Raw genomic sequence first — 25,494 nt, 5'->3', positions numbered from 1 at the left:
CGAGAAATGGAGACAAGACAGTGCTCTGATCAAGTCTCTTTTAATGGCGGTAATGCAGTGCCTTATATACACTTGGAGGGAAAGGGGTTGGGCCAGAGGCGGAGATGATCTCATCGCAAAGGGCGTGACCAAGTAGGTATTGGTTTCTCTGGTCGAACGTCATGTTGCACCTGCGCTGTCAGGTAGTAATTTTCGCGGGCGCGGGAAAAATGGGTGAAGAAGAAGCAGGAAGAGCGCCATCTTTTATGAGGTATTAATACAGGGAAAAAAGGCAGATCTAGGGAGGAGGTAGAAGGTGGAAATGAATAGAGCTCAGGCGTTTTTAATTGTCAGTTACCATTCGCTATGGCCAGGGCGTGCAGCTCCGGACAGATTCCAGGCTCAGCTGGCTCTAGGCAGGGCGTGATGTTGCTCACCAAAGGTGGGATGTGATTTTAGGCTGCATTCACAAAGACCTGACATCTAGAACAAGGAAGATGCCATACTCGCCTCTGCATAGGTCACTCCACACCTGTGCCCTGGGTTCTAAGTTTTGCACTTTACAGCAACCTAGGTGGAAACACTGCTGGGGAACGAGTGGAGAGCTGGAAACAGCATTCTGGGAAGTGGCTGAAGGCAAGTGGGGAGTAACAGGCAGAAAACATGGCCTGCTGCAGAGCATGAACTGTGCATCGTGGGAGGTGACCCCACACTAGGAGGACATCACTGTTCCAGGCTCCTGGGCATGGAGGGTCCCTCCCATCTCTTTGTCCCCAGCCTCTCTGGGTGTCTGTTCTTGTCCATTTATTCCTCTGTGTCCTAGGCTTCTTTCCTCTCGCAGTAGCCCGTAGTCAGAAAGAGTGGGGTGGCCAACTTGTCCCAGTGAGCCTGGGCCTGCCCAGTTCTGGCACTGAGCATCCCATCTCCTGGAAAAGCCCCAACCACCAGGATGATCGGTTGTCCTAAGAGGAGTCTCAGTGACCCCAGTCAGATGCAACAGGTGAAAAATCCCCAAAACCCTGGATGCCCTATCCTCAAGGTCAGGGAAGACACAGAGTTCAGGACACCTGCCCGACTGACCTTCACCTTCTCTTTTCTTCACCAGAATGACACTAATCACTTAGTGAAGAAAGACTAAGCCAAGCCCTTCTCCCACTACCCCCATGGAACATCTGCTAGGTGCCCAGCCCTGTCTGGAGTACAGGGCAGTGAATTCCTGCTCTGAAGGAGGCTGCCCTCTCACCAGGAGCATGAGGCCTTTTCCAAAAGCATCAGACAAACGGCCTAAATGGAAGACTCAAAGCAGTGGCTCCAGTGAGTCCTGTCCTGTTTCTTTCTTCCAGGCTCAGCCTGAAGTTCTCCTGGATCCTTAGAGGAGCCAGAACTTCCCAGTTACTTTCTCACTGCCTGTCTGACCTGAGAGAGAGAGAGTTAGGAGGCGGGACGTGACTCTGGAGGCAGGGACTTGGACACTGGATCAGATTGAGGACCAACTAAAACAGGGCCCAGGGGAAAGTAGCTTTCCGTAAGACACACCCACCAGGGTGCCATGTCAGTTTACCATTGCCACAGCAACACCCAGAAGTTACCACCCCTTTCCATGGCAATGACTTGATGACCCAGAAGTTACCATCCTTTTCCTAGAAACTTCTATATAAACCACCCTTAATTTGCATATAGTTAAAAGTGGGTTTAAGTGTGTCTGCAGAACTGTCTCTGAGCTGCTGCTCTGGGCACACTGCCTATGGGGAGCCCTGCTCTGCAAGGAGAGTACCTTGGTTACTGCTGTACATGGCCGCTTCAACAGAAGTTGCTGTTTGATGCCCCCAGCTCACCCTTGAATTCTTTCCTGGGTTAAGCCCCAATTTGGCGCTCACCTGCCCTGCATCAGATGGAGGTCCAAATTTAAGTGCAAATACAGACAGTTCACATTCCAATCCATACACAAATGGCAAACCCATGGGGAAGACGGCTGCGTCGTTACTGTACGTGCTCCCATCACTCCAGGAGCATTTCTCATTATTGTTGTTTACAAAAGGCATGCCTTGTGGCATTGAGACAGAGATGATGTTATATGTTCACCAAACCTGTTTTTCTCCCTCCTGAGGGTACAAGAAGGCTGCTTTTCTAAACCTCTCTTGCAGTTAAATGAGACTATATGATGGAGATTTAGTCAATGGGATGTTCACAGAGATTATGCAGACCCCTTTCTAAATTGGACCCCCAAACCTTCAGTCCCATGTACTGGTGGGGAACCCCAAAGCCCTCTGTAAACCTGCATTGCACCACATGGGCCCTGCATTGCAGCACAAGGGAAAATGATGACACTTGATCTTGAGGGGTTCTTTGTTATAGCAGCTATTGGTACTTACACTGACTCATGCAGAGATTGGTACCAGAAGTGCAAGAGCGTGGCAACAAACACCTAAAATCCAAGGCACTAGCCTAGCAGCCACATGGTGGGTGGAGGGCTGCAGAGTTTTGTTTGATGAACGTGTTGCCTTCAATAACTTGGGAGGGCAGTTCCTTGGAACATCTCTTCTAGCCCCACGGGAGCAGCTTGAAAAACAGAATTTTCAGTGTGTGTTTATTTTTATTGACTGACTAACTAGGTGTTACAAGAGAAAGAATAGCTTAGAAAAGAACTTAGCAAGCAGGAATAAAATGGATTAAAGAGTCTAGGAATTGGAAATCTCTCAGAGTTGGAAAATGCCTGAACATTGTTAGACTCCAAACAGTAAGAGATGAGCTTTTAAAAGCACTAGGGTAAGAAGGATCAATGGAATATGTTGTTTTGAACAGAGTGACTCAGAATTGTAGTAAAGATCCTTCCTGCTCAAGCCTGAAAACTTCAAGGAATACTTCCTTAAGATGAGAGATACAGGGAGGCATGGGGATAAATTAGCAAAGAAGTGCATCAAATCTGAGTCAAATATGAACCAAATTTCTATCTCAGAAAAGAAGATGCCCAGAAGAAATTTGGGGTTTTGAATCACTGCAGGAGTGATTCTTGTCACCATGCCCTGCTCTGGACTGTGACCTGGGCAAGAAACACACTTGCATTGTATTTCAGCCCTGAGATATTAAGATTGCCTGTTAAAATAGCTGCTGTTTCTTATCTTTACAAAGAGGTGGCCCAGGCGAGGAGAGGAGAAACCTGCATTCTCCTCCTGGTTCGAAAACTTACTCTGGGCTTTGTGCCAAGTTGGCCTCCTACTGATTTCTTTAGCTGCACTGGAGCTACTCAGTTTGGTTTTCATTGTCACTGTGGCTCATCAGCCTGAGGCCATATGGGTGGGGGGCGGCCAATTTTCTGATTCCTGCAGCTTTACAGGAGGCTGGAAGCTCACACGCCCACCCCATAATGTGGCAGAAGTCCCAGTTGGGAAGCCGGCAGAGCCAGTGACAATCTGGAAATGTCCATCTGTCCCAAGGTAGCAAATGGGCCCTCCCAGAGCACTGTGCTTTCCATGACGGGATGGGTGCTCTACAATTTAATTGGGGTTGAAACGTAAATCTTCAAATCTGAGAACTGGAAATTAAGGGGCAGCTGCTCTGGGTGATCTTGCCACGCCGAACTCGACTCAGTGCCTCAGCAGCTCCCAGCAGACCTACAGGCACAGGAAACTCACTGTCATGAGCAACCACCAGATCGGTGTGGCCTGGGACGGTGGTGACTGACATTGGAAGGTCTTCCTCTTGTCAAATGTAGCTCTGCTTCTCCATAAAAGCTAATCTTTGGAGTGGGCCAAGCGACCTGTATGGTGGGAAGTCCACAGTTGTTTACCCCATACCATCAGGAAGGGCCTCTACTGGGCTGATGGCCAAGACGTGAGAGTCAAGGACAGAACGCACACCCAAAACCAAAATCAAAACCCGGACCGGCCATTACATATCTGGCATGCTTGGCTCTGATGAATACTTGTCTCGGCTGATACCTACCTGGCTTCCCAGCTCCTGTTTCTCTGGGCTGTGCGAGCCTGGATTCTAATTGAAACCCATTTGCGTTAATTTGTTTATCTCTCTTTTCCCTTCCAGGATTGCTGTCTTCTTTAATATGAGTTTGCTCTGATGAGCCAGAAGGTCTCCGGGTTTTGTTTGCTTGCACTAAAATCATCAGGCCTTCTACTTGACTCTCTGAAACTAGCACACTAGTGGTTCCTCAACCTGACTGTCCATCGGAGCCACCTGGGGAGGCTCTGAAAAATACAGATTCAGGGGCCCCATCCCAGACTCTTAGAACCAAAATCTCAGTGGGTGATGCCTAGAGCCGTCCCTCTTCTCTGCTGACGAGCTGTGGTAGGAAGCCACACGACAGCACATCAAATGGAGATGACAAGTTAGCCTACCTCCCACTCCATCTCCAGCCTTTTGTGGGCCACGTGTCCCCAGGCCCCCCCCCACCCATCCCTCAGAATAAAGGTGAGAGTGATCCAAATCAACAGCAAGCTCAAATATTTTTTTTAAACACAGAATAAAGATCAAATTAATTACGGTGACTATTTACCTGCCTTAAATAGATTGTTTTATGGGGATGTGGTATTACGACTTGAGTCTGTTTCATAAGTGTCCCTTACGACACAATACGATCTTAAAGAAAAGTTTGTACCCTTTGAATCAGTAAGCTCACCAGAGAACTTACTCTTGGGGAAAAAAATGCAACATAAGAGAAAACAGCATGTACATAAATGTGTTAATTACTGGCTAGGATATCAGTATTCAACAATAAGAGGAAACGCTGGATAGATTCTAAGTGTTCAGCAATAAGAGGATGTCCTTTTCCTCCAGTGAGTATTAAGTGGCCATTTAAAAAAATGCTCAATGTGCAAGCTCTAGTGACCTGGAAACCTAAGTGTAAAATTAGAACATAGAAATGGAAGTGCAGACTTCTACTTCCAGTAATAATGGGTTAGAAAACAAGGCCGAACTTCCTTTTGAAATCGAAAAAGCTGGACAAAGTTCAGAGATACTCTTCTTAAGCACTAAAGATAATCAGAGTAATGAGGAATGACCAGAATAAGATTCAGCAGAAATAGAAACCGGGAGTGGAGCATCTGTGAGTATCTTTGCCTGGGGTCATTCACCAATCAAAGAGAAGTTTTCAAGTCTGTGCAGGAATTTTGTCAACTTAGCAGGCTGAAGGGGACCAGGGTACATGTTTAGAGCTTGCCAAGGATGGAGTTTCAGGTTAAGGAACTTGCACTTTAGCCTGACAACTATGTACGTGTGCATCCCAGAGGTAAGGATCACCTACGAGTAAACCAGGTCTTCCCCAAAATTGCAAACTGGTTTTAAGTCATATGGGTGCATAGACCATCTCTGGCAATGGAACTGGATATTAACTTCCAGAACATGCCTGGGGAAGCAAATGAAACCTGGGTTGGAGGAAGACAAAGTATTGCTAGGTTTCAAGTGATCTACATCAACACTTTAAAAAGTTCATAACGTCTATGGCAGTCGAAGTGGCTCTGTTAGTCTTCTACTCCTGCACAGCAAATTACCACAAACGGCACTCATTTATTAGCTCACAGTTCTGTGTGTCAGGGGTCTGAGTGGGCTCAGAAAGCAAGGTCCTCTGGTTAGAGTCTCACAAAGCTGAAGTCAAGGTGTAAGCCAAGCCTTATGCTCAGCTGGAGAATTTGGGGGAGAAGCAGCTTCCAGAATCATTCAGGTTGTTGTCAGAATCCAGTTCTGTGTGGTTTTAGGAGTAAGGTTCCCACTTTCTTGCTGGCTGTCAGCTGAGAGCTGCTGCCAGCTATTGGAGGCCACTCTCGGGTTCTTTCTAGATGAACCTCCATCTTCAAAGCCCGCAAAATTGTGTCAAATCATCCTCATGCTGAAAATCTCTCTGACTCCTCTCTTGCTACCTGCCAGAGAAAACTCTCTGCATTTAAAGGCTGTCATGATTAGATTAGGCCCACCCTGGTAATCCCTTTTTAAATTAACTCAATGTCAACTAATTAGCCATCTTAATAACATCTCAAAATCACTTTTGCAATGTAACATAACACGATCACTGGCATGATAGCCTGTATTTATAGCACTGGGAATTACAACAGAAAATCTTTGGGGTTGAGTTGCATTTTTGAATGATGCTTCCCACAATGGAGTGAGCTCACTGCAGCACATCAGACACTGGACAAAACACAAATACCTGATGATTTGAAAAGTAACAAAGACAGATTGGAGAGAGAACACATTTGTGTAAATAACCCATACAGGGAAAGCAAAACAAAAGTTGCAGTCTAAGCTTAAGTAAGTGCATTGCCTGCTGAAACAGCAACCAAGTCAACATTTTCCCAGAAGATTTTTAAAGAATCTCATAACAGAATATTCAAAATGTCCTGGGCACATCCAAAATTGCACAAGGAATGTAAAGAACCAGGAAAACGTAAGCAACTCTGAAGGAAAAAGGCACTCAACATTCACCAATCCTGATATGACCAAGTGCTAGAAGTATTAAAGACTTTAAGACAGCTATTATAACCGTGCTCTAAGGAGTAAGGACAAACACTCTTGAAATGAATGGAAAGCTAGACAGTCTCATCAAAGCTACAAAATCAATCAAATGAAAATTTTAGAACTGAAAAATGTAACAATAGAAATAACATTTCCCCAGAGAGAATCAATACAAGAATAGAGATAACAGAGGAGCCAGTGAACTTGAAGACAGGTCAATAAAAGTCTTCCATTTTGAACAATGGAGAGAAAACCCATTGGGAAAAATAGAGGCTTCTGGTTTTGGTAATATGGAGTTGACATACTTTTACCCTATTCCACTCAATAAATATAACAGATATCCCTGACCTGAAGAAGCTAATAACCTCAAAATAGCAATAGTCACAGATGAAAAAAAAAAGAAAGGCTGGTAAAAAAAAAAAAAAAAACTGCTCTCTCTATCCAATGGTTCAAGAAGAAGGCAGCCGAGCAAGATAGAAAACTTTAGACAATAATTGCTCTATTCCAGTCAAACGCTGGAGGTGACCTGTCTCCTCCCCCTACAAGCAAAGGCTATGTAGACAGCCTAGATTTCCACCTTCATTGAACTGTAATGAGGCATCCCAGCACCCTCTAGTGCTGAATGGGTTAGTATCAGAAAAGGCACTTTCATCTCCTCTGTGCACAAGCAGTAACAAGTCCCCTCTACCCCTGCAGTGTCAGTGGAGTCTACATGGGGAAACTAGACTTCCAGCCCAACAAAGCAGTTATGAGTTGCTCATCTCCTTCTCCACTGGCTGGTATCAGAGAGTCCTAGTGGAGATTCAGCACTTTCACCATCTTGCAGTAGCAATGAGTCCACCCCTCCCCTTATGGTGCCAGTAGAGACCTCATGGAGAATAGTAAGGAGGCACACAACTCTCCTATTCACAGAGGTACCAGGGCAGGTCTGCTGAGGAGCTGGATCTTCTACTCCCACCCAGCAGTAATGAGGAGTCCTAACATTTCAATAATTACATAAAAGTAAATGGCCTAAATGCACCAATTAAAAGAGAAAGATTGTCAGAGTGTATTTAAAAGCCTGGCTAAGCATACTCAGTCTAAAAGAAACTTATTTCAAATATAATGGTATAAGCATATTGAAAGTAAAAGCATGGGAAAATGTATGTTATGCAAACATTAATCAAAAGAAAGCAGGAGAGGCTCTGTTAATATCAGATAAAAGCGACTTTAGGCAAAGAAAATTGCCAGAGACAGAATATAATAATAAAGGGTCAACTTACTAAAAAGACACAGCAATTCTAAATGTGTGCACAACAAACAACAGAGCTACACATTATGTGCTATACAAATAAGGTAACAATGATCTGAACAACTGCATGTTTCTTACAAGAAACCACTGGGAGCCAGATGCAGTGGCTCATGCCTATAATCCTAGCAACTTGGGAGGCAGGGCAGGTGGATCACCTGAGGTCAGGAGTTCAAGACCAGCCTGGCCAACATGGTGAAACCTCATCTCTACTAAAAATACAAAAAAATAGCTGGGCATGATAGTGGGTGCCTGTAATCCCACCTACTTGGGTGGCCGAGGCAGGAGAATCGCTTGAACCTGGGAGGCGGAGGTTGCAGTGAGCTGAGACTGCGGCATTGCACTCTGGTCTGGGCAACAAGAACAAAGCTCCTACTAAAAAAAAAGGGAAAGAAGAAGAAGAAGAAGAAGAAGAAGAAGAAGAAGAAGAGGAAGACGAAGAAGGAGAAGGAGAAGGAGAAGGAGAGGGAGAGGGAGAGGGAGAGGGAGAGGGAGAGGGAGAGGGAGAAGGAGAAGGAGAAGAAGGAGGAGGAGAAGAAGAAGAAGAAGAAGAAGAAGAAGAAGAAGAAGAAGAAGAAGAAGAAGAAGAAGGAGGAGGAGGAGGAGGAGGAGGAGGAGGAGGAGGAGGAGGAGAAGGAGGAGGAGGAGGAGGAGGAGGAGGAGGAGGAGGAGGAGGAGAAACCACTGGGGCCAGCTGACACTGAAATAACTTTTTTTTTTTTTTTTTTTTTTTGAGACAGGGTTTCACTCTGCTGTCTCACCCTTATTCTGCTGAATAAAGGGTGCTATTACATGTTGCAGTGGTGTGACCAGGGCTCGCTGCAGCCTTGACCTCCCAGGCTCAAGTGGTCCTCTCCCCTCAGCTTCCCAAGTAGCTGGGACTACAAGCCTTCACCACCACACCTGGCTATTATCATTATCATTATTATTATTATTATTATTATTTGTGGAGATGGGCTCTCACTATGTTGCCAAGGCTAGCCTCAAACTCGTGGACTGAAGCAATCCTCCCACCTTGGCCTCCCAAAGTGCTGGGATTACAGGAATGAGACACTGTGGCCAGGCTGGAATAACATGTTTAAAGCATGGGAAGAAAATAACTGTAAACTCAGAATGTTATATTCAGTGAAAATATTCTTCAGATATAAACTTGGAATAAAGACATTCTTTCTTTATTATTATTATACTTTATGTTCTAGGGTACATGTGTACAACGTGCAGGTTTGTTACATATGTATACATGTGCCATGTTGGTGTGCTGCACCCATTAACTCGTCATTTACATTAGGTATATCTCCTAATACTATCCCTCCCCCCTCCCTCCACCCCACGACAGGCCCTGGAGTGTGATGTGTTCCCCTTACTGTGTCCAAGTGTTCTCCTTGTTCAATTCCCACCTATGAGTGAGAACAGGTGGTGTTTGGTTTTCTGTCCTTGTGATAGTTTGCTCAGAATGATGGTTTCCAGCTTCATCTGTGCCCCTACAAAGGACATGAACTCATCCTTTTTTATGGCTGCATAGTATTCTGTGGTCTATATGTGCCACATTTTCCTAATCCAGTCTATCATTGATGGACATGTGGGTTGGTTCCAAGTCTTTGCTATTGTGAATAGTGCCCGTATAAACATATGTGTGCATGTGGAATAAAGACATTCTCAAGGAAAGGAACGCTGTGCGAACTGATCATCAATGGAGCTGCTGTAAGCGAAATGCTAAAGAAAGTTCTTAGGTTGGAAAGAGAATGAAAGCAGGAAAGTACAGAACTTCAGAAACGAAAGAGCAACAGATATGACAAATAATTGAATAAAAAATCACACTATGTTTTGCCTCTTAAGGTTTTTTTTTTTAAAAATGTGTATGACTGTTGACAGCAAAAGTTAAAAGACTGTCTGATGGGTTTTCAAGGTAGGCAGATCTAATACATTTAATAATTGCAAAATGTGGAGGTAGTATAATGTAACCTATATCATTGCAAGGTTGCTGTGTTTTCCTCTAAGTAGTACAATTTCAACTCTCAGTATACTGAGAAAAGTTACGTATACATAGTCATGCCCACAGCAACCTCTAAAAGAATTACACAAAGAGATACAGTCAAATGTTGGTCAATTAAAACAGAATACTAAAAAAAAATTCAAGTACAGCACAACTAGCAAGATAGTAGGTTTCAGTTAAGCCTCATACATGATTACATTATGTGTAAATGGTATAAACACGAAATTAAAGACATTAATTTTCAGATTGGATTTAAAAACCCCAATTATATGCTGTTTATGAGAAACCCAACCTCAACTAAAAAATATAGAGTTGTTAAAAGTAAAGTGGGGGAAAAAACGTATGTAAAATCCAAGCAAAAGAAAACTAGAAAGGTTATATGAATAACAGACAAAGTGAAACTCAGAGCAAAGACTTTTATCAAGAATAAAGGATGCTATTACATGTTGATAAATGGGACAATTCAACAAGGACACAATACAGTTCCAGAAGTGCATTCACCTAAAAAAATTTGCAACTTAAAAAATCAGCAAAAAGCTGCTAGAACTGAAACGAGAAACAGATTAACCCACAATTATGGTTAGAAAGCTTATGCTTCTCTGTTAGTAATCAACAGAATGACTAAACAGAAAAATCAGTAAGACTATAAAAGAGGTGAACCACGCTATCAATCAGTTTATTCATCTATTTTACTTATACAGACATTTCGACATGTCAATAGACAACAGCATAAAATATATTCTTTTCAAGTTCAAATTGAACTTTCACCAACATAGACCATATTCTGGGCCATAAAATAAACATTGGCAAATTTAAAATAATCAAAATCATATTAAGTATGTTCTCTGACCCTGACAGAGATAAGCCAGAAATCAATAATGGAAAGATGTCTAGAAAAATCCCCAATAATTTGGAAGTAAAGGAACACAATTTTAAATAAACCATGGGCCAAAGGAAAGGTCATGGAGGAAACTCTTAGAACTGAACTAAAATAGGTGAATTTTACTGTATTTAAATTACACCTCAAAAAATCTGACTTAAAAAGAAAATCCTTTCTGCTTTCCTGTATACTATGTCTAGCATTCAATCAAAACCCTACAAGTGTGTAATAAAGACATTAGCCAAAAAGCTAAGATTAAAAAGAAACAAAGAAACAAACAAACAAAAACAGAAGATAAGATCCACAGGCCACTGAGGTGTTTAAAATGTCTTTAAAAACGACTCTGACTGGTATGTTGAAGAAAATGGAAGATGGTGGAAAAAATACGTGAAAAAGTGGAGAAGTGGAGCCAAGCATTGGAGCCTACACTGGCAATTCTATAACTGAAATTAATAACTCAGTAAATGGTTTTCTACTTATAAGCAAATTAGATACAGTGAAAAGCATTATTAGTGAACTGGACTATAGGTCAGGAGAAAATATCCAGACTGAATGTGAAAAGGAAAAAAGAATACAAATCCAGAAACTAGCAGAAGAGACATATGGGACATGAGCAAACATTGACCATCGGTGTAACTGAAATATTTGGAAGAGAAGAGGAAGCAGAGTAATAGCACTATTTAGGAGATAATGGCTCGCATTTTTCAAAACTCATGAAAGACATCAAGTCACAGATTCTATGAACCCCAGGCAAGACAAATTCAGAGAAAGTCTCATCCTGGCGCCTTGTAGTAAAACTCTAAAGGCAAAGAAAAAAAAAACTCATAAATGTATTTTTTGAAAAAAGTCATATTACCTTCAGAGGAGCAACAAGACTTTCAGCTAGCTTTTCAGCTGAAATAACTAAATCTGAAAATCCTGGACATCTGTATTTACAGTGCTGAAAGAAACTAATTGGCAATATAGAAGTCTACACCCAATCTAAATACTATTTAAAATGAGGCAAAATAAAGATGTTTTCAGATAACAAAAGTGGACAGAATTCATCCTCAGCAGACTTTCATCAAAAGATATATGAGACCGGGCATGGTGTCTCACATCTATAATCCTAGCACTTTGGGAGGCTGAGGCAGGTGGATCACTTGAAGTCAGGAGTTCAAGATCAGCCTGGCTAACATGGTGAAACCCCATCTCTGCCAAAAAATACAAGAATTAGCCCAGCATGGTGATGCATGCCTGTAGCTCCAGCTACATCGGAAGCTGAGGCAGGAGAATTGCTTGAGCCCAGGAAGTGGAGGTTGCAATGAGCTGAGATCATGCCACTGCACTCCAGTCTGGGGGACAGAGTGAGACCCTGTTTCAAAAAATAAAAATAAAGATGATCTCAGAACAAAAAAAAAAAAAAGAAATAGAAAAAGGAATAAAGGGCAACATAAAGTGTAAAAATGTGGTAAAGATGTATACTGACTGCACAAAACAATACTGATAGCCATTTCTTGCAGGGCTTTAAATAAATGTATCATAGAATGGGTGACAACAATTGCATAAAAAGCAGAAGGGAGTTAATGTAGTTAAAGGTGTTTCAAAGTCTTCATTGGTAAAGCGGTAGAAGGAATAATTTATAGTACACCGTAAAAAATCAAGGCTATATATTGCAATGGCAAGCATGAACACCAAAAGAGTAGGAAAAGAATGAACAAGTTATAAGCTGATAGAGGAGGTGAGAGGATAATAAAAATGCTCAATAAAGACGAGAGAAGATGAGGAAGGAGAGGAAAAGAACAGAAACAACACTGTGTGGACGTCCACAAATGCCCAAATATTGCTGGATGGGGCCACACCTACACTCCTACTTGAGAGTTCCCGTGGCCGGGAAGAACAGCACTGGCCCAAGAGGAGGAGAGCTTGATATCTTTTCACCCATTCAGTTTCATCCCTCAAATCACAAAGGCTCTCTCAGTTCTGCTGATGTGAGTTGGGGAGGAATTGGCGATGGGAAAAGACTCTTCATCTCTTCATAAGCTTGCTTTGCTTCTTTTTTTTTTTTTTTTTTTGAGACGGAGTCTCGCTCTGTCGCCCAGGCTGGAGTGCAGTGGCACGATCTTGGCTCACTGCGCAACCTCTGCCTCCCGGGTTCACGCCATTCTCCTGCCTCAGCCTCTCAAGTAGCTGGGACCATAGGCACCCCCCACCACGCCCGGCTAATTTGTTTGTATTTTAAGTAGAGACGGGGTTTCACCGTGTTCACCAGGGTGGTCTCGATCTCCTGACCTTGTGATCCGCCTGTCTTGGCCTCCCAAAGTGCTGGGATTACAGGCTTGAGCCACTGCACTTGGCCTTTTTTTTTTTTTTTTTTCCTTTGAGATGGAATCTCGCTCTGTTGCCCAGGCTGGAGTGCAGTGGCACGATCTCAGCTCACTGCAACCTCCACCTCCCAGGTTCAAGCGATTTCTGGTGAATTTTTGTATTTTTAGTAGAGACAAGGTTTCACCATGTTGGCCAGGCTGGTCTTGAACTCCTGACCTCAAGCGATCCACCCGCTTCAGCCTCCTAAAGTGCTAGGATTACAGGCGTGAACCACGGCACCCAGCCTGCTTTGCTTCTTAAAATTAATGTTCAGTTTCTGAAAGCTACAAATTCGAAAACTCAATTCATCCTGAATATTTTAAGTTTGGCTTACAGTTCTTGTTTTTCTATTTATAAGACCTGCAAATCTTAAAAGTCACCTTTTTAAAGCTTTTGGATACCATAAATTTAGTTCTTTAAATACCTGCGAACATTTTAAATTGCAATAAAAAGTGGAATACGCTCGAATTTCTCCTTCAGTGTTTCAGTTGTCTAATGAGAAAAATCTCCTTAGCACTAATTAATCTTAAGAAATTTAATAATTTAACTTAGAAATGCAGTGCACCCAAAGTCTCTTAAGTATTCCAATACTGTGTATAAATGCACTAAGATTTCCATGTAAAATTACAAGATGATTTTGATTAGCTAGTTCCACATTTTATATTGGATTTGTGAGGTTCTTCATAATAGGCCAAATTATGTAAACATTTTAAGACTGTGAAAAATCAAACCTGTCCAGATTCCTTAATACAAAAGGCATATTTTGGCCAGGCACAGTGTCTCACGCCTGTAATCTCAGCACTTTAGGATGCAGAGGCGGGTGGATCACTTGAGGTCAGGAGTTCAAGACCAGCCTGACCAACATGGTGAAACCCCATCTCTACTAAAAATACAAAAAATTTGCTGGGCATGGTGGTGTGCACCTGTGATCCCAGCTACTTGGGAGGCTGCGATCATGCCACTGCACTCCAGCCTGCGTGACAGAGTAAAACTCTGTCTCAAAAACAGACAAACAAACAAACAAACAGACATTTCTATGGCTATTTTATATTTATATTAATCGTATTTATATTTTATATTTATATTAATCGTATTTATATTTTATATTTATATTAATCATTTCTAGACTTAACGCTGAGTCTTCCTAGGTTGTAAAAATGCTTACCTACTGAGGGACGAAAGTACTCTCCCAGTGGTGGATTTTGTGATGGACTAGAGATTGTGGCAGGGGCGTGGTAGGGTCTGGTTGGCCCCCAGTGGGCTACAAGGACTTCTCCTTACAGGTATTGAGTCAAGAACACTGGACATCAGAGAAGGATGTGCCTGTAGCTCATGTTCCTGGATCTAAGCAAGTGCAGTTTCTTTATAAGTAGTTTTTAAATTGTGGAACATAACATGTATCCAAAAGTGCATAAAGCAAAAGTATAGCTTAATTATTTCCATCACTGGTTAACAAACATCCTTACAGTCACCACCCAGGTCAAGAAACAACATTGCCAGGACCCCAAAGGCTTGCCCCTGTCCTGTCCCAGCCACCATGCAGTCCCACCCTCAAATACAATCACTTTCTTATTTTTCCTGTATATGTTTACCACCTAAATATGCATCCAAAATACCATCGGCTACTTTTGTTTCTGAAAAACTTTATCTACAATGGAATCCACAGCACACACCCTCTTGAAAGGGCTCCTTTTGCTGCCATGTTTGTGAGACTCACGCTTCTCGTGTGTAGGTGTCACTGTGTCATTGTCATGGCTGTCTGGCGTTCTACCCAATGGCTATCCTTGCACGTTTTCACATCCATTCTCTTCCTGATGGGTATGTGGGCTGATTCCAGTTTGGTGCTATGGTGAGTATTTGGCTGTAAAGATTTCTGGCCATGCCACCTGGGACACAAGATGGCCACATCCAGGCCCTGAGGTGGAATAGGCAGGTTACAGGACTGTGTGTCTTCTACTCCAACAGTTGATGCCAAGCCATTTTCCAGGTTGGTTCCATGAATTTGCATTGCTACCAGCAGTGTATGCACACCCCCCTCCCACAGTCACCTCTGACACTGGTGCTGTCTCTCTTTCTAACTTCTGTGGCTCAGATGAGGGGGATGTAGCAGTGACTCCTTTGGGTGCTAATTTGTATTTCTCTGGTAAGTGAAAAGTGGAGCACCTTTTGATAAATACCTTGCTCCTCTGCATGACATCTTGTGTGAAGTGTCTGTTCACGTCTCATACCTTTTTTTTTTTCCTCCAAACTGAGCTGCTCTAATTCTTTTATTATTTGCAGGAATTCTTTCAGATAGAAACCTGTGATATATTTATTTTTGTATAGGGCCTGGTAGGCAGAATAATTCCCCGCCCCCACCACTGCTCAGCCAAAGATGTCCTGCCCTAATACACACAAACTCAGAGCCTGCAAATGCCTTCCATGGCAAAAGACACTTTGCTGATGTGGTTGGAGATAGAGACCTGGACATGGGAGAGGATCCCAGATTATCTGGGTAGGCCTACTCTAATCCCATGAGTCTCAGGAGTGGAGAGACTGTCCTGTGGGGCTTGGGGGGAGAGGTGACAATGGATGAAGGGTCAGAGACATGTGGTGCCGCTGGCTTTGGGGTTGGGAGAAGGAGTCTCAGCCAATGAATGCCAGTGACCCCTGGGGCTGGAAAAGGCAAGGAAGCAGGTTCTCCCCTAGAACCCTGGAAGGACCTGCCACTGCTGAGTCCTGCCTGCTGGCCTAGTAAGGCCCTGGGACTCCAGACCTACCGAGCCAGGAGGTGACGAGTTCCCGTTGTTTCAAGCCACTCCGTTTGTGGTGACTGGTTGTGGCAATAGTGGAAAACTAAAGATGTGTGTGCCACCCAGCGATTCTGCCCCTCTGGCTTTCCTTCGGTTCTCTTAGTGTCCTTTGGTAAGTGGGAGCTCTTGATTGGAATGGGGTCACACTACCACATTGCCTTTGATGGCTCTTAGGTCATGGTTGAGAAATCTCCCGGGCCTGGGAGCTGGGGAAGCCCCTTCTCCATCATCTCCTAGCAGCCTTGTGCAGCTTTTCCCTCTGAGGTCCGCAGTACCCCCTAGCTGAGGTCTGTGTGTGGGAGGAAGGCCTCTTCGGAATCTTCTCTGTGCAGGTGGCTGACCAGACGCTCTCTTCCTGGGGGTGAGTGCTAAGTGTTTCTCTCTTCTCAGCAGCCAGCCGGCCCAAAGCACGAAGTCTGCCGTGGTGGGAAGCAGAAAAGTTCCTACTAAACTTTCCCCCTTTTTCATAAGTGTCTTCTGGACCCCAAAGTGACTTTTCTCAAGGAGTGCGAAGTGCTGTGAGTGAGGCCTGGGGGGACGGGGCGGCCTGGGGATGGAGGTGGGGATTGCCCTTTGTCAATTACTGGAGGTGGAAAATCGGAGGTGGGGATGGAGTAATCACCCTGTGTCAATTACTAGAGGTGGAAAATCCTTGCAAAAGTCACTCAACCTCCCTGAACATCGGTAATGCCATCTGCTAAGTGAAGGTCCTGACTCTTCCTGACTTGGCCAATTCCAGGGAAACACCTGCCGTGCAACAGATGTAGGAAGGTGATCAAAACCACTGGTGTTCAAGAAACACATACGGAAACTGTACAAACTTGTCTGTCCCAAAGCAAACATATTTAGAAGCATAATTCTCCCTCTGGTGAGGTTGTGGGCATGTGGGAGGTTGACCGGGCTGGGGGCAAAGGGGCAGCTGTGGGCGTCATGGGAGTGCGTCTGGCTGGGGAAACGGGGTAACTTCCATGCCGCAGCGTTTGTGGGTGTGGCCTCCCCACCAGCAGGTGCGTGTGGAGGGGTCCTGGCCCAGCTAGGCGGGCCGCATCTTCATCTCTGACACCTTGTAGCTATAGTTGTACCCCTTTGCCGCACTCCAGTTGATGCCGTTGGCATAGCTCTCATGGGGTCCTCTGAGGTAGAGACCATTCAGGTTTGAAGCGTGACAGTCGGAGTACCACCAGGCTCCCTGGAACTTCACAGCACAGTTCGAAGAACTCACATCGTTGTCTTGGTCTTTGGTGGAGAAGAAGTGGTTGTTGTGGGCCCCTAGAGAATTACCTGCTCACAGAAAATGTGGGGTTTGCAGATGCTAGAAAAAGCCGTGCCACCGTGAGACTCTCCCCACATCCTGCCCCTGAGCAGAGCCAGCCTCACTTTAGAGATGCATGAGCCGAGGTACAGGTGCGCAAAGGACCCACCCAGGCCTTGGAGGAAGGGGAAGCAGGAGGCAACCTCTGGCAATCTGGTCTGGAAATTCCTCTCCACAACCTGAGGCCCCTGCTCCAGCAACCACCTGTTTCCTCCAGGGCCCCCCTAAACTGTACGGCCTCGTGCTCTCTCCTGGGATGGCCTCCCTCCTCCAGCCTGCACCGCTCCTTCTGGTCTCTCCCCACGTCCCCTGGGGCCCTGGTGGCCCTTGGTAGGTGCAGGACAGCCCTCACCTGGGGGCTCTTCCTCCGTCTCAAGCCCTGAGCCCGAAGCTCATCCCTGGCTCCTACAGCTGAGAAGTGTCACCCCCTGAGCCTCGGTTTTACCACCTGCAAAATGGGGATGACATTCCCTGCCCTGCTGCCTTCCTTGGAGGTCACGCGTGAGATCGTGCCTGAGAGAGGACCGCACAGACTCCAAGGCTGTCATTTCCAAGGCTCCCCTGGGACTGGGTTGCTCCGTGGAGCAGTTAGTTACACAGGCTTCCTGCCGTAGCAATTCTCAGCGCCTTTCATGAACGAATGTGCACTGGGAGTTCCCCAAGCAGACGCCCTGTAGGAAATGCCTCCCCAAATCATGCAGCCCGAGACTCCCTTTGGTAGAGAATGTCCCACAAAGCTGGTGTTCCATGGAGCACAGTTTGGGAAACAGCTCCAAGGCACCCATGAGAAAAGGACATTGTCTTCCAGGTTTCAGCGGGTGACGCCGGTGGGTCATCTCAGCCCTGCCCAGACGGCTCACTGTGCGGCAGACATAGCCTTAGGAACGCCAGCCGCTATGTCCTGTGAGCCTCACACTCTATAGAGACACCAGTGCTAGTGTCTGCTTGACAGATGGAGAAACGGGATTCAGAGAGGGGAGGGCCCAAGGTCACCAGGGGAGACACAGCCAGGATCTCTCTGCTTCCCAAACCCCACTCAGGCCACCCGGCGCCCAGCAGACACTCACCCGCACTGCCCTCAACAAAGGCTCCCAGTACTAGCTTGTACTTCTCCGCCTCACTGGCCACCTTGAATGATCTATACTTAGCAAACTGGCGATTGCCCTCAAAGTCCACCAGGTCTACACGGAGCTCGCTGCTTCCTGTTGGAAAAAGATGTTAAGGTCCCAGCCTTCAAGATCTTTCTGTCACCAGGCGTGAGAGCTGGGGATGGGTAATTTTTTTTGTTTGTTTGTTTTGAGACAGAGTTCCACTCTCGTTGCCCAGGCTGGAGTGCAATGGCACAACATCAGCTCACTGCAACCTCTGCCTCCTGGGTACAAGTGATTATCCTGCCTCAGCCTCCCTAGTAGCTGGGATTACAGGCATGTGTCACCATGCCCAGTTACTTTTTTTTGTATTTTTAGTAGAGATGGAATTTCACCATGTTGGTCAGGATGGTCTCGATCTCTTGACCTTGTGATCCACCCGCCTTAGCCTCCCAAAGTGCTGGGATTACAGGTTTGAGCCACCGTGCCCAGCTGGGGATGGATACATTCTTAAGGGATATCTGAATGTGGCATCCAGGAAAAAAATCAACCGGGAATGGTGGAAAATCTCTTGTTGCTATCAGGCCCTCAGGGATGGCTTTCTGTTTCTAAACACCTTTCCCGCTATTTTGGAGACCTGAACATGCCCCACTGGAGTTCACTGGGTGGAAGGGAGCATTCTTTCATTTTGAAAGTGTACCTTCTCTTTCTAAGGGTTGGTGAGCCACTAATGCAGGAGTGGGCAAAGCTATAATTGTAGTTTCTCTTGCAGGAATTTGAGGCACCTGAGTGGATACCTTCAATCATGCCATGGGGCAGTGGGCAGGGATAATGGACCAGCGATGATACAGACTGCCTCAGGGCCAGCTGCAAAACTCATTCCCTGCCCCGGATGGTTGGGGCAAGGCCCTCTCACTCGGGTGGGTGCGGCTGCAGGGGGCCTGCTGAGGCGTGGGCTGGAGGAGGCAAGCATGGGCTCTCCATGGGACTAATATGCAAGCTTCAGAGGCACATCAACAGCCGGAGATGAAGGCCACCCCAAGCCCCAGTGGTCTCTCTCCTGCTTCCCACTCTCAGGATGTGAGATGCCAGTGGGGCCAAGACCTGAAGAGGCCTTCAGCCCAGAGCTCTATTTCCCTTCCCGGTGCTGCCAGAGCCTACGGCAGGGGACGCAGCCCTTAGAGGTCCCAGTGCCACCCTGAGTGTGCTCAGGGCCCACTCCCCTGTGGGCCAAGAGGCGCTTATGTTCCTGGTGGCCCAGGCCTAAGGGGCAGGGGCACCCCCATTCAGGGCCCCCTGACCCCCAAGCCCCAGCAGCGGCCCTACCCTGGGTGGTCAGGGCGTGGATGTTGTCGTTCCCCAGCCAGAACTCCCCCAGCCGACTGCCAAAGCCCTGCTTGTACGCGGCCCAGTCCCGGTAGAAGTCCACGGAGCCGTCCATCCTCCGCTGGAAAACCTGTGGAGGAGCCAGGGGACGGGAACAGGGGGGACAGACCGACGTCCCACAGCACGGGGGACCCGCCCTCCAGAGGAGCAGCATTTGTAGTTGGCAGAGCGTCGCAGGCTGGGGTCCCCAGCACGCCCACCTGGTCTCCTCACAGACCCCACGGGAGGAAGGAGGAAATGGGGGCTCAGATGGGGGAGGCAACAAGCCCCAAGGCACACAGCAAGAGAGCGCCAGGCCCCTCCCAGCCTCCCCCACGGCCTGGACTTTTACCCACGGGTCACCTCCCCCATCATCTCTGTCCCCGACCAGGGGAATAGAGAATTCCAGAGTGTGTTCTCCAGCCAGGTGTGCAGCCTGGACTCCGGGTCTCCCAGGTTGACCACCTCTGCCCAGGGCCCCTCAGTCTCCCACTCACGGTCCAGCCCCCTCCGTCCGTGTCCATGTCACAGAGCACAGCCAGCAGCCGGCAGTTGGTCAGGTAGATGGTGTACCAGCCACTCAGGAAGTGCCCTCGGTCTAGTAGGTCCTTGCAGGTGCGTGGACCTGGGAAGGGAACCCAGGGAATGGCTGCAGGATGGGGCCCCTGGGCAGGGCAGGGGCAGTGGGAGGGAGACCTGGCAGGGAGGAGCAGGGCCACAGGCTTCTGTGCGGACAGAGGAGGACTCCGAAGCCTAGACAGGGACATGGCTCCCAGGGCCATGCAGCTGTGATGGCCACGCCCAGTCGGCCTGACCCTCCCAGCTCCCAGTGTCTCCCCCACCTTTGGCTCCTGGGCACCCGGCCTTCTGGGGTAGATTATAATAGTGGAGCCCAGGTTGTCACGGAAGGGATTCAGGCGATGGCTGCCCATTACTCGAGTGATTGAGGGGGATGATAGGTGCAGACAGGGTTCTTCCTTAGAGTCTGTGGCGTGAACGCGTGCAGCTGGCCCTAGAGGTCGGGGCAAGGCTTGGGTACCGAGGTCAGGGTATGACCAGTCACCTGTCGCACAAGACTGAGACTGCCCAGCATCTCCTGTGTGGGGAGAGGAGACACTCATCATAAGCTTGAAATCAGAGCATCAGAACCCTCGTCCCGGTCAGCCCCGGTGGCTCCCTGAGCACAGAATAGAGAATGGGCAAAGGCAGCTCCTCTGATGTCTCCAGGACACGTGGCACAGGCCTAGGGGAGGGTGGCCACACTCTGCTTCCCCAGAGGCACCGGCCACATGGTTGTCCGTAGGCCCCTGCTGTGCAGCGGGAGCTTCGCGGGCTGTGGCAGGTGCTGCGGGTCCTGCTGGACTAACTGGACCCCTAGTGGAGCCTTCACCGCTGGTAACAGCAGAACAACTCTTCAAGCCTGGCAGGGTCGCTCCAAGCTTGCCCTGCCTCCGCCCTGGCATCTGTTTCTTGGGACACAGATATCGGTGGACCCTCAGCCCCCGGCTTTGCTTCTCATTTGCTTTTGTAGGCAGAGTGTGGGACTGTGTCTTAGAGTGTTGCACATTCGGCTTTTTTAAACTTTTACAATTTTTGAATAAATAAGCATAAGTGAGACAGAAATTGAAATATTAAAGTGTCACCATCTACACACTGATGTGGTCCTGCTGGCCACTGGGAGTGACTGCTGTAGACACCGGGGTTTGAGCCCTCACGGATTCTGACAGCAAAGCCCACCGGGTTCCTTCCGCCCCTCCCTGCCCACAGCCCAGATTGACAGGGAGGTGAGCGGTGGGTGGGTGGACTGAGGCCTCCGAGACCCCTCCCCTGGACAAAGGCTGCAGAGGCACCTGCCTGTGTCCACCGGTGGCTCACCTTTCTCTCCACGCATCCCCTTCTCTCCTCGGTCTCCTGGAGGAAGATGCAGGAGAATGAGCTTTTGGCCCCGGACGTGTGGGCCACGGAGAGGCCGGCCCCAGGGTGGGCTCCTGGCCTGGGGCACTGCATCTCCCCAGCCCTGCAGGCTCACTGAGGCATCACAACGCTCAGGTCTCAATGTTGGGGAGGGGCCCCGAGGCCTGGAATATGACAGGGCCCCTGTCTACCTTCCTCTGTCTTTCTCTGTTGATGTCTCCCCACCCTCTCTTTGTGTCTATGTCTCTGTCTCGCCCTCCCTCATTTCATTACAGACAGCTCCAACATCCCTGCTCAAGGCCTCCTCGCTCCCTGCCCCCTGGTTACCTTTGGGTCCCACTGGTCCCACCTTTCCAGGGGCTCCAGGGATACCGCGTTCTCCTGAAAATTCCAAAGACATATCATTGAGAAAAATGCAACCTAAACAATTCTCCCTGGAAATCTTTGCCCCAAGTGATAAAGTCCTGACCCTCCCCAACTCTGCCTTGAACCCATTCTGGTTCCAGGAACCCTCAGAATTGCGAGCCGTGGACTTAGCCGGGGGGTGACCGCAGATGGAGGTGAGGGAGTGATGGAGGGGCCTGCACTCCACCTTGGGCTCAAGGCAAGGTGCTCCTGGCTCCTGTTTGTGCCTTGGGAGCATCTTGGGTTTCACCCTTTGTTGACCATAAGCCTGGGCCCAAGTCACCGTCACAGAGCTCTACTGTCTAGCAAGGGACCATGTTCTGGAGCAATGAATGCGTCCTCTGAGAGCCTCGTCCTACCACATCCCCACACAGAGAGGGTGAGCCCCACGTGCGGCCGCTGCCGTCAGGGAGGATCCGGTTCCACCGTGCGCCTGAACTCCCGTGGTGTTACACAGCCCTCCATGCGGTTCCGACCAGAAAGGGGACCCTCCCGTTCCCCGATGCCAGCCAAGAGGCAGCCCCCAGTCCATTCGCTGATCCCGGTTGCTGGCTAGAGTGTGTGGGGACTGGTTCTTGCTTTAGGGTATACTGGCCAGCCATGCCCACTGGTAGAAGCCTGGTTCAAGGGACGTCCGAGCCAGACTTGATTCTTCTCCTGCCAGGGAATGGCTTCCTCCCCAGTGTTCCCTCAACAGGGGATAGAGACCCCACTCTCAGGTCCAGCCTGCGGAGTGGACACAGAGGACCTGGCCCTGGACACCCACACGGAAGCCTGGACACGTCAGCGAAAGTCCAAGTCATGGGGACATTTGAGCTTGTCCCATCTACATTGGGACATCCCCGCCAAGTGCTCTGCAGGCATCACCTTGAATGCCTCCAGGCATGGGGAGCTCACCCTCTAAGGCAGCGCCCTTTCCGAGCTTTTATGCACATCTGCCTTACACCATGCTTAGGGGGTACCCCAAACCACCCAAGGCAGGTACCTGCTGTTGGCTCTCCCACGTTCCCTGCAGACCCGCATGCAGAGCTCAGGGCTCAGGATTAGGGCACCCTCTGTGCCCTGAAGTAGACTGGTCCAAGTCCCATCCCCACTCCTTACTGGTTTGTCAAGTAGGAAAGTCTCTGACTTCTTTGAGCCTCAGTTTTCCCATATGAGGCAGGTGCAGAAGAAAGTGGTCACCTCAGATTTCAGGTGAGAAGGTGGAGGGACATAGAGCTTAGAAGTCATGCCAGTGGCCAAGCAAAGCTGGAACTGGATCAAGGACTAGGAGACAGAGCTACAGAAGCGTGTCCAAATGTGAGCTCATGAAATAGTTAGGAAAGACACTGCCTCCATTTCAGAACCCTGTTGGGCCCTGGGAGTCAGCTCTGTCCCTGGCTCTAGCAGGGGCCCGACCCAGGCTCTCGATCTAGGAATCATGGTGGGGGTGTTGCTCAACTCAGCATCTAGCTTCAAAAAGAGCAAGAGCCAGTGCCCCCGCCATGCCTGGCCTCCCCACCCGGCCCGCACCTACCTGTCTTTCCATTGATGCCTGCCTCTCCCTTTGGTCCTGGGGCCCCAGGCAGCCCCGGGCAGCCTCGGAGAATGGTGAGCTTGTCAGAGCCCTCCAGGCCCACCACCTTCACCTCTGCAGAGAAACACAGGCGCCCACTCAGTGCCTGGCCCAACAGTGGCTGGGAAGTGAGGTTTTCTGCTCTGCTGGGGCCTTGGTCTGTCCTCGCCCCTCGGGCACTGGTGAGGCGGAGACGTGGTGGGGGCAGAGTCCTGGCGTTGGAGACTACCCCGACATAGCGGAGCCTCATCTCCTCAGTGCTGTGTGTCCTGGGGCAAGTCACTTAACTCCTCTGGGCTTTGTGCCCTGGGCTACCAAGTGGGGATAATAACAAGGTTGTGGCCAGGGCTGGATTAGAGAATGTGCATTTTAATCTCTTAGTGTAATTCGTGGCATTTAGAAAGAGTTAATAAACAGTGGGCTCTTGCAGTAACCAATGACAATCAATGTTTCTAAGAAACTTGGGGAATTGAGGCTGACAAAGCCTTTTCCCTCCCAGACCTTGGGAATGTGGTTGTGGAATTACTGGGATGGAAGGGGCCTTCTAGATCCTCTGGAGAGAGGCAGTGTGGGGTCCAGGGACATAGAGCCAAGTGTGGCGCAGCTGGAGCCAAACCAAGGTTGTCTACTTCTTTGAAGAAATATTTTTCATTTTGTTCATTACAAAATCTACACGCCCTGCTAAGGGCCCTCTTAGAGACTGGAACGGAGCAGTGCTTTCACTGGAGACACGGCAGCTGCCATCTTTGGGGTGTTTCCTCTCTGTGTTTCCTGTCCTCCTTCCACTAGGCTGTAATTTACTATTTATGTTTCCTCCATAAATATGTTATCAGCCAGGGAGGCCGGGCCGTCCTTAGGAGCAGTCTCTCACTGACTGTCACAGAACCACCTGCTCCTGAATCAACGAGGGAAACACCTCGTCACTGTCCAAACCTTTGCCCCTATCGACTGATTCTGACTCTTTTGGGGGAGAGCCAGAAATCTGCCTTTTTAACAAACCCCCCAAGTCAGTGTGGCAGCCACCGTATTAGAGGGCCTCTCCAGTAAGCCCGTAAGAAGATAAAGTCAACAGTATTTTCTTCCTTCTCAGTGACAGATTCCAGACCCATCTGTGAAGCTCCATGGGGCAAATCCTGGGCTTTTGAGGCAGACAGACCTGAAGTGACATCACCCCCCTATCCCTCCATGACCCTGGGTGACGCCTCAGCTGCCCTGAGCCTCCATGTCCTTGCCTGAGGATAGAACAGACCTGCTGGGCATCTTTGCAGGAAGATGTGCATAAAAGGTTTTGCCTGGGACACCCGAGTGTCAATGAATGGGGTTGTTACCAGCTTTTTGGGACCAGAAAACCTGGGTTCTTCTCACCTGGACAGGTGTCAGCAGCCTGGGCAGGCAGGTCCTTGATATGCAGGAACAAGACTAGTAGGACAGCGAGCCCCCGGGCCATGGTGGCTCCACTCAGCTCCATGCTCTCTGGCCTTTGACTCCGAAGAGTCTCCCAGCTCTAATGGGGCAGAGGAAGCCAGCTCTCGCCTTGTGCCACAGTTTCTCAACTCCCTGGGGGACACCCACTTCCTATGGGCTGCTTCGTTGCACCAACAGGAGGTATGAGGTCATCTCAAAGGGTGTTTCCTTCCACTAGGCTCCAGCAAGATGCCCGCCCCGTTGGGCTCTCTTCCCCAGCAAAGACAAGCTGCTTCCGGTCCAGAGATCTCCCAAGACCCCTCTGCTGGAAAGGGTTGACTTTGTTTGTGGCTTAAGGAGAGCACACTCCCACACCCCTTTCCATTCCCCAGCTGTCCCCAAGCAATAATTGGAGAACTTGACCTTATCCTTGGGGGATAAGGAAGGCTTTGCTGAAGACGTTTCCTTGCCTCATCTATTCCCAGAAAATTCAGGGTGTGTCAGGCATCAGGCGATTAACGTGGATGGGGAGGAGAAAAATGTCGAGCACCTGTTATGTCTCAAATACTATTTGCATCATATCATCTTACGCCAGCCCCATTGGGTGGAATCAATTATTTGAAAGTTACAGCTGGAGAAATTGAAGTCCCTCCACTAGTAAGAGCCAGGCATTGGACTCAAGTCTGTCTAATGTCTTGTGGATCACCGGGATTG

At 48.2% G+C, this 25,494-nt stretch overlaps 1 protein-coding gene and 1 long non-coding RNA gene across 11 annotated transcripts; both read right to left on the bottom strand.

The window, feature by feature from the left end:
* Positions 1-10,379: 10,379 nt before the first annotated feature.
* On the bottom strand, positions 10,380-12,988 carry LOC144334966 (uncharacterized). The gene is made up of 2 exons (XR_013405309.1): positions 12,927-12,988; positions 10,380-11,707 (listed from the first exon to the last, which is right to left on the bottom strand). It is a non-coding gene; the product is annotated as an uncharacterized LOC144334966 (long non-coding RNA).
* Positions 12,989-16,558: 3,570 nt separating this feature from the next.
* Positions 16,559-24,954, bottom strand: FCN1 (ficolin 1). 10 transcript variants are annotated; one of them, XM_015116399.3, is made up of 9 exons: positions 24,742-24,954; positions 23,338-23,451; positions 21,744-21,797; positions 21,378-21,413; positions 20,566-20,598; positions 20,000-20,127; positions 19,464-19,593; positions 18,117-18,251; positions 16,559-17,018 (listed from the first exon to the last, which is right to left on the bottom strand). In XM_015116399.3, the coding sequence occupies exons 1-9, from the start codon at positions 24,842-24,844 to the stop codon at positions 16,771-16,773; spliced, it is 981 nt and encodes a 326-aa protein (XP_014971885.3). In that variant the 5' UTR covers positions 24,845-24,954; the 3' UTR covers positions 16,559-16,770. The 10 variants fall into 10 exon arrangements, with proteins under 10 accessions (XP_014971885.3, XP_077823273.1, XP_077823266.1 ...); XM_077967147.1 differs by having other exon boundaries at positions 16,559-16,973; XM_077967140.1 differs by having other exon boundaries at positions 20,000-20,598.
* Between the last annotated feature and the right edge of the window lie 540 nt (positions 24,955-25,494).

This window comes from Macaca mulatta, chromosome 15 (genome assembly GCF_049350105.2).
Source record: "Macaca mulatta isolate MMU2019108-1 chromosome 15, T2T-MMU8v2.0, whole genome shotgun sequence".
NCBI lineage: Eukaryota > Metazoa > Chordata > Mammalia > Primates > Cercopithecidae > Macaca > Macaca mulatta.
The sequence above is the reverse complement of the archived record's forward strand: the minus strand, read 5'-3'. Positions and strand labels throughout refer to the sequence as shown.

Excerpts from the sequence above, each read along its gene's own strand:
- FCN1 (XM_077967140.1), bottom strand. The coding sequence starts at position 24,844 with ATGGAGCTGAGTGGAGCCACCATGGCCCGGGGGCTCGCTGTCCTACTA. Across the intron at positions 21,798-23,337 it reads AGGCATCAATGGAAAGACAG|GAGAACGCGGTATCCCTGGA; the intron begins GTAGGTGCGGGC and ends TGGAATTTTCAG. Across the intron at positions 19,594-19,999 it reads CGGACGGAGGGGGCTGGACC|GTTTTCCAGCGGAGGATGGA; the intron begins GTGAGTGGGAGA and ends GCTCCTCCACAG.